Consider the following 9,054-nt stretch of genomic DNA (forward strand, 5'->3'; position numbering starts at 1 on the left):
CCAAACAAAAACCTTAATAATTCAAACTAGATGATCACAATGATTTTTCTGTGGTGTTCCACTGAGACACTCAATGAGTAAAACTTGTTATGTGGTAATGTGGCGCTCAGAAATGTTTACCTTTCCTCAGGCAAAAATCTTTAAGTGCTTAAAGAGTCTTGGGAAGGTGGTGTGCACTCAGTACCATGACCAAATCCCAGTATGTTCTATCAAAGCAAATTTTATATGGCAGAATAAGCCTGTGCTAACTTTTGGTGTCAAAGTTGGTAGATGATGTCATAGCAGCCCTTCATTTAAAAAAAAAAGTTTCACTTCCATGTAGCAGAGCAGCATGCAGGAGATGAAAACGGCTATTGGTTCTGTACTTGGCAGTGAGAAACAGGTGTGTGTTTGTATAGGTGTGTTCTGAATTTAAAGCTGCGGTTTATAAGGCACTGTCTTTTCCTATAAGCTAGTTATGTGAACTAGCATTTGTTCATATTGCACTTCCTTTAATGTCAACTTTAAAAAAATAACTTGGTGTATCTTGTCAAAGTACGTTTTGCAAAGGGTCACACTGTGTTTTGCAAGTGGTGCCATGCATCCCTCATTTAATAAATAAGCCCGGCAAATCAGGTACAGTGTGAATCACAGAGGAAGTGACGGCTGTCAGGTACTCTGCTTTACTAGCAAGATGTTGGATGGCACAGTTATCACCCTTACTGGATGGAATGACCATAAGCATCTGTCCTTTAACAGGAGTTTGTTAATCACTCTTCCTTTCCCCGAGATTTGTGTAAACCATAGTTACCCAAGCTCCATCTGCTGCGGCTTTCTGCCCTTTCCCATTACATAAGGACTTTGGAAAGCAAGGGAGTCCACTCGGAACCTCGTGACTCAATGGGAGGGTCCTCTTTACTCTTTGTGTCCCTGGTCTGTGTGAATCAAACGCGATTCTAACTCAATTTTCCTTTGTATGTTTCTTCCATGCAGTAATTAATTAGGTGAACCTTGCCATCACACTTAGTGAACCCTGTTGGACAGCTGTTAGACTTTGTTGATATTCCATCAAATTTCTTGAACTCTGTCAAATGAGTAATTTACCTCAATAAAACATATTGCTGCTTCTCTCTTCCCGAGTGAAGTGCATTCCACTCATCTGCAACAAGAGGGTATCAAGATTGCAGTGTTCAGCCTTCATCAGCTCTCACGTTTTGTGACAGCAGTGCAGCGTGTTCCAGTTGCAAGGACTGAGAGAAAGCAAACAAGTCTTTTCCTTAAGACTGTCCTGATGGAGATGCATGCCTTTTCCCAGGGCAGCCTTTACAAAACCCATCACCCATATGTTTGGACTTCAAACCAGAATGCAGGAAAGTAGCCGTGGTTCATGGGAGCAATGCTACCCAAGGGAAGAGTGGAAGTGAAGTAAAATCTCCGCATTGACTGAGTTTATACAATTTGTGCACTTAAAGCTGAGCAAATTTTCTTGATGCTTTTTCAAGCATCAGCTTTTTTTCAGGCTTGTTGTCTGGAATCATGCTAGCACTTCTCTCTGCTCTCAGCATTACCAAAGGGCATTTTTCCCTGACTTTCTCTAGACCAGTTTGTGTTACGTTCCGGCAGAAATCCACATGGAGCGTCTGCAGCGATCCCCCGAAGAGCATCACTGCTTCTAGTGTCTGGTCGGTGATCCGCACACAGTTTTCCAGTTTGAGCGTCATGAGGTTTGGGCAGTTCTTGAGAAGCAGCAAGATGCAATCGTCTGTAACATGGCCGCATCCAGAGAGGGTCAGGGATAGCAGGTTTGGACATCTGAAAACATGATCGTTACAGGTGAGATGAGAGGAAAAATAAGTAATAGAGCTTGGAGGAGCTAGTATTGTCAAGAATAAATATGAAAGCTGGAAAAATACCTCCTCTTCCATCAGGAGGGGTAAGGAAGCAGAGTAGGTGGGGGCATACGTAGATCTGAGCGTTCAGCTTTACTAATCACAAAACTTACCTTATTTGCTTTTTCTGTTGGTAGCAACATCTACAGCTCAGCTGGCATAGTGGAGAAGGGGGACAGAGATGCCTGTTTAAGCTGCAGCTGGGTTGTTTTTTTCTTAAGGAGTTGCATGGTGCTGCACTTCAAGCGCAGCAAATGAAGCCCCAGTAGAGACGAGATTAAAGTCAGGATGAATTTGAGGACAATTGTGTGAAGAGGCTGCTGTGTAGACATGCTGAGCGTGGGCAAGTAAGACACTCCTACTCTTGAGTTTATGGGTGTTTTTCAGCTCCCTGGATGTAGTGAATAGGCGCTAGCCACTGCCTCCATGTGTTGATGTTTGAACCCCACACAGCTATAAATCACTGAACCTGGTAAGAGCTCTATTGTTAAACAGTGATACAGCAAATGAGAAAAGCTTTTTTGTCACTTGGGTAGAGCTGGGAAAGTACAGAAAAGGCCTGTTTCAAGTCAGCGTGTTGATGATGTAGACTAACTGTCCTCACGCAGAAAACTGGAGCAGAGCAGTTATTACTAGCTGTTGTGCTGACCAGGTGTGTTTGCAGGGACGAAACTTGCAAAGCCTTTGGTGTGGAGTGCCTGGATTCTGGCTTGCACCTCTCTCCAGGGAGCAGCAGTTCAGCTATCCATCTATTTAGCTAAATGCAGCTTCATGTTCCTCTATTAGCACAGGACTTCTTTAGGCACTGCTGCTGCAGGGAAAAATTATGACAGCAATGCTGATGTTGACCTCGTGAGACCTCTGGACGGAACTATTGGCTTGCCTCCCTCCTGTAAGAACTGACAGGTGTCCCTAAGCACTTCCATATCAAGATCCGTGCTTACAGCCTCAGTCAGGGTTTTAGGTGTACAACAGCAGTGGCACCAAGAAGGGGGTTCTGCTGACTGCAGCATGCTTTTGTCCTTAAAAAACTGGTACACAGTATGTTCCTCTTTCTCTACAGCCCACCCTAAGCCCCCGCTGCTGCTTGACTTCATGTTTTGAGCAGAGCGGTAATAAAGTGAGATCATGGCAGCTGCATGATGTTTTTTTACTCTTTTCCTTTACACTTACGAACAGTTAGAAAAACAAATGTTTTAAAGCAGGCAAGGTCAAGAAAGGCTCTGACCTGCCCTCTCCTGTGGCTTCATCAACAGAATAAAAGTACTCCAAGCTCGGAGAGAACAGTTGGATGATTGTTTAATTTGCATTTTTCCTTGCACAGAATGCTAGGAATTTTGTTCAGATGGAAATGCTTTCAGTGGGTCACTGAAAAAAAAGGCAGGAACTTGTCTTAGGAAGGCTAAGATGGAAGGCTAAGTTTGTTTAAACTGTCATATTTTTTTTAACTTGTGGAAACAAATCCAGGTAAGGCTGAATGAAAGGCATTTGCTGAATTTTTATGGACTTTGAAATTGCTTACTACCTGGGCTTGGCTTTGAATTTTGTCTATGAACCTGTTTGGGGTTATGGATTCTGCAGAGGAAAAAGGCACTTAAAGTGTTTCTGCAGAGCTTTAGTCTTGCGTCCTCTTTCTGAATCCTAATTTGTGATGGCCAAAAAAAATGGAAATAGTTAAGTGTGGCCTTGTGGTAGACATTCCAGTGCCAAGATGAGAGACTACTTCCTCCTCCGCTCCTTTGCAGGCACAGATGTGCCTCCTAATGATACTTTACTAATTATTTTTTATCAGCTGTTCTAGAACAGTTGCTTCTGAAATTGTGTACTTGTAACATTCTGTTTTGAACCTACATTTCGGTCCTTGCTTTGAGACTGCACTGTTGCTGGTTCTCACCAAGACACTGTCCCGTCAGTATCCTGTAGTTCGTTAGGTTTTCTAAATAGTTACTTCTAAATAGAACTTGTTTGCCTTCCATGTTGTGGCACAAAGGTGTGCCATTTTCGGATAGGCATGGACATGCCCCCCCTTTCACCTCTCATCTAGGACCACAGCCATCCTCGGTGGTACTAGAACACTGGGACTGGCTCTACCTCCTTTGCTTCTCCTAATGGAATTTAACTTTTTCTTCTCAGAGCTGCTCTGTAGCAGTAAGGCTGTTGTAAGAAATGGTGTGCACCCAGAGCTGCTTTTCCATAGTGGTGTTCCTTTTCCTGTACTGTGGTTTATAAAAAGCTCAGCTAGAGTTAAATTTCAGTATGAATAAATACTTATTTCTTAGAATTAAACCAATTTGGTGTTTAGTAACATGTCTGATGAACTTGGTTTTGTTATAATGTATATTCAGTATTTGAAATCACTTCTTTTCCTCAAGGCACTGCTCCCTGCCCCGCCCCCCCACCCCCAACAATGCTTTGCACTGCCAAAATGGCATGTTTCAGTTAAGCAGCAATTCAGCAGGGACTTTCCTGTATTAATTATTCATTCTTTTTAAAAAAGAAAAAATTTTTAAAAGGCTTATGGTAAGTCAGTATGAAGTACACACTCCTGCTATAAAACCAACTGAACACTGTATTAAAACCACAAACTCGCCTACTTAGTACTCCATTTCGGGTAGGAGCTATGGAGTAAATAGCTCCCAATTCTCATTTCAAGGCAGTTAACCTTTCAGTAGATGTAGAGTTTCACACCAAAGAACATACCTGTTGCAAACTTCTAGTAAAAAATCATTGACAGTGTTTTCATGCCTGTTACAGAAGTCTTTCTGGAAACTGTTTTTCATCCAGTCCTCAATGTTACACACCTTGACTCTTTCTGAATACCAGCAGATGGATAAGTATTTTAAAGCAGGTCCCAGGAGAAAATTATCCTTCTTTAGTTCCGCTGGAGAATGAAAGTTCAACAAAGACCACAGTAAAGGATCCTGAAACACCTCTAGCAACTTGTGACATGTTTTCGCTAAGCTCTTCCTGCTATTTTTGTCCAGAAAAGAGAAGAGATGTAAAAGGCATTCCCGATTCAGCTGGGTTATATGCATAGCCTGTCAGAGCGTGATAGAAAGGAGACACTCTCCTGGCCTTGTGGAATAACAGCAGTGCTGGAGGGGGCTCCGAATCACCAAAAGGCTGTTGCACATATATGGTTGTGGAATGGGGTTTATTTCTGGCCAACAACTGGTGCAGAAGCTAAGAACAGGGGAAGGAAAAGAAACACGCATGCATGAAACTGTTGATCTGTTTCTACAAGGGAATGGAATTGGCATGTAGAAATAGCAGCACTTGACTGTCATGAAACTATTCCTTAAAAGGGATTTCTTTCCTTTTAGGCACTCCTAAACTTGAGCAAAGTTCTTGTGCTGAGTTAATGAACTGGGGGGTGGGGGTTGGGGGGGTGGTGTAGCTACAGCTGCAAGGAGCAGCTTTGCCAGCCTCTCAAGTTTGGAGGATTTTGCTTTCAGAGCAGAAAAGTTTGTTTTTTGCAGTGTACAACAGTTTTAGCCTCAGTTTGTTAATTGCTTTTTCTAAGGTTGCACTTCTGTGTCATGTTCTAGGACAGTTACACTGCATAATGAACTTCCACCACCAACTTGTAAAATGAGTTGAAAGATTCCCTGGGTGCTTTAAAGCACACACACGAAGCCTGCAGCTTCAATGGCCAAGCTTCAGATTAAGGGCAGTTTCCTGCACAGTTATTTGAGTAAACAAAGCTAGCTGTTTCCCCACCTTCTGCATGAGGGAAGAAATGATATGCAGGAAGAAATGTATGGGAACAGCAAGTCTATATTTAGCCGACTGGTAGGCTTGTACTTTTAATAGATGTCTTCTATTAGATTGAGTTTTAAAAGTTTTCTTGTGTTATGTTCTGTTAGCATAGACTTGGCACTTTTGGTGAGAAAAGGATATCTGGAATTGCTTTTAGGAATAAAAGTTTATGTTTTCCAGTAAAGGGAGAAACTGTAGCAGGTAGCTCTCCCAGAAGAAAAATAAAGCTACAGCAAAGGGAAGGTTGGAATTAAAAGCCACAATGAACAGCCCTGTAACTTTAATGGCTGTGCAATAAAAACCCCTCAAGATTAAAGCAGTTTATGCCCATCTTCTGTCTGGTGGTAATACAGGAAAATAATATGTTCGGCTGATTAGTAGCTATTAATAGCAAAGCAGCCCTGCAGGAATTTTTGAAGTGGCTTGCATATTTTTAGCAGCTGGGCGTTTTTATCTACCCGTGCATTTTAATTGAGTTTGGTTGAGTGGGACCAAAGTTCATCTTTTCCTTCCTACCCTGAGAATGCAGTTTGAACTTTAACTCTGAAAAACAAGATTTGAAATTCATTTGCAGTCTGCAACAATTATTTTCACTTCTTACCTGTGCTTGAGTAACATGGATGCTTACATACAGTGACTCAAGAAAATAGCAACTGCGGATCTCTTGAATTCTTTAGAGTTAGTAATTGTCCATTCACTTTCATACCTGTTGTTTACTATTTTCCTGAGAAGGAGATGCCTGCTTCCCACCCACACTTGGAAACAGCCTGTGGACAGTGACACAAGTACTTTATGAAGCCACGAGCGAGGCAAGAAGGGTAGATGACTTCACGTACTAGAAGCCAGTCACTGGAACACAGCAGCTAAAATCGTGTGCAAGCAGTTGTTCTTCTTTGTTCTCATAAGAGTCTTTTTTAACTCTCACTCTGTCCCTTCATCTTTTTCAGAACTTACCTTCCTTTCTAAGCAGCTTTAAATACGTGAGATGGCTCAGAGTTGCAGTAAACACAGGGACATTCTTTGTAAAAAAAAAAAAAAAAAAAAACAACACACAAGCAACCTGGAATGCCAAAGGTTGCCATTGCTAGGATGGACTCTAACCACAGAGAGGAGACACATGCAATCTGACATAAAAATTAGCAGCTGTTGGGTGCCAAGGCCCTTTACAATTGAATGGCAGGTCCTCTATGGATTTAGATGCTAAGTTTTGGTAGAGGTGTTAACTAGTGGGAACACTTCCATTAGCTTTAGGCTGTTTTCCCCAGGGCAAGCTAAAATACTCTGCATTCCACGTTCAAAGGATTTACACTAAGGATACTCCGAAAGCCTGCAGAAGGACAAGAGGAGTTTCATTTTCTAAGGAAAGGAGACACTTTAATGGCACATTTTCCATAAACACACAGTGTGAATGGGATATAATTCACATTCAACCTGGAAATGCTCCAGAAACAATGTTGAGCACAGTCAGTAATCCCCACTGAAAACGACACGCTAGCTGTTAATGGTAAACAGTTACAACTATGGCACTACAGTACTTGAGGATATCTAAAGCACACTGGAATCACTTTTCAAGGTGCTGATTACCTCATCAGTAAGACAGACACATCAGTAAAGAAACATTGTTGGGGAAACTTTTGAACACTATGTGCTATGCTTCCTGTTGATTGAACAAGTCCTTTTTTTTTGGCCTCCTGCTTTTGATACAAGGCTGCTGTCCCTGGCTGTCTCAGAGTTTCAAACTCTCCTCTCAGGCTGACAGCTGTTACCACCTGGAAGGTGACTCCCCAATTCGAAGGAACTCTGTTTGTTAAGTGCCTTTGAGTTCTGCATTATGCTGCACTTGACAGCTCGCTATACAACAAGCTAAAGCAAAAGTATTCCCAGATTTGTTTTACCTAAATCTTGTCTCCAGTTGTGTACATGGCTAAACAATTACTAACAAAAGGACAACCTTTAATCAGACAAATTTTGGTGAAAAGTACACAAGTCTGAATGGTAGAGAGCAGCTGATGCTTGCACAGCTGATGGTTGCAGAGCAGTCAGAAGCAAGAAAAAAAATTCTTGCCAGTTAGTATGTCCTATGGATCAGCAGTAAGTAGAAAAGATTTCAATATTTGGCTTAAATGAAACAAGATATTCTCCTCCCCCCCATACACACACAAGCTAGTAGATAAATATAGGCTATAACAAGTAAGGTTAAAAATGTATTACTAGGCCAGGTGCAGTATATGTTACTGGTTCAGTGCTCACTTACTTTTTTTTTTTTTTTTTTTGATACCACACTGAATAGAATACAGTGGATAAGTAAAGTTCTCCACCAGGAAGAGAAATACTTGTGTTGCCACAACAAACTGTTCATACTGTCCATCTGGGTTTGCAGTAGGAGAAAGTTAAACTAGGAAGGGATTTACAACGTCCTTGTTCCAGCAAAACATATGGCTGAGTCCTTATCACCACCTGCTGCTAGAACTAGACTGACCTGATTGCATTGTGGCTGTGTCTCCAATGGACCATGCTGGATACTGTTGCCCAAGACCTTAATGTTACAGAGCCAATGTTACTGAAAAGAAATACTGAAGTGAGAACATAACTCGGAGCCAAAAAAATTAACTGAAGAAGTAGAAGCTGCTTAGAACAAGTGAATGTTACTGAAGATTACAAAATTTAAGTTTCTAAAAATAGAGAAAGGCACATTTACATCACTTGTTTGCGAGAACACTGCCTACAGCTGGCTACTCCAAGTTCAACTGCTTCTAGCCTGTAGCTGGTTGTGTATTTTAAGCTTTGTATTCTCCAAACTAAGAGTCGGAAGCGAGCCAATCCAAATAGCATGCAGACAAAACACAGCTACAGCTAGCATCTACTTAGCTCCCCAGCTACCTGTGAGCAGTAACGCTGCCCTTCAGGGTAATCACATGGTAAGAGAAGATGCTTCACTTGCCCCGCATGCCAATGAAGTCTGTCAAATACCTTTTTCTGCCTGTATAACTGGTTACAGGTACCTGTTCTGATTAGAAGAAAGGCTCTGGCTGCAAGAAACAGAGAAATGGTAGTTGACAAACCGTCTACAATTTGAAGCAATGAATAGTTCTATTTATTGTTCAACTTAAGCAAAAGAAGACACTGTTATATATGTCACTTAATGTATCAAATGATCATCACAATAGGTTTTAACTAATGTACAGTTTACATATTTATACACCATTAGCAATGCTGAATGCTTTCTGTAGTTTTATATTAAGCCCATTTCTCTCTTTCCTGGTTTAATTAAGATGCTGTAAAAAAGCTCAGGAGAATGACGTTTTAAAAAAATAATCTGATTGTGATTTCTCTTCATACTTGTCAGTGTACAGCCAGCAGGTAACCCACAGCAAGGAAATAGATGCCTACTCCACATGCGCCAGGCTGAGCTATGGTACAAGCTGTA

The 9,054-nt window shown here is 41.5% G+C and overlaps 1 protein-coding gene across 1 annotated transcript; it reads right to left on the reverse strand.

The window, feature by feature from the left end:
* Positions 1-1,445: 1,445 nt before the first annotated feature.
* Positions 1,446-4,903, reverse strand: FBXL22 (F-box and leucine rich repeat protein 22). The gene is made up of 2 exons (XM_010170543.1): positions 4,569-4,903; positions 1,446-1,791 (listed from the first exon to the last, which is right to left on the reverse strand). Exons 1-2 carry the CDS (start codon positions 4,901-4,903, stop codon positions 1,446-1,448), a joined length of 681 nt encoding a protein of 226 aa, XP_010168845.1.
* Between the last annotated feature and the right edge of the window lie 4,151 nt (positions 4,904-9,054).

This window comes from Antrostomus carolinensis, unplaced genomic scaffold (assembly GCF_000700745.2).
Source record: "Antrostomus carolinensis isolate BGI_N321 unplaced genomic scaffold, ASM70074v2 scaffold23320, whole genome shotgun sequence".
NCBI classification, from domain to species: domain Eukaryota; kingdom Metazoa; phylum Chordata; class Aves; order Caprimulgiformes; family Caprimulgidae; genus Antrostomus; species Antrostomus carolinensis.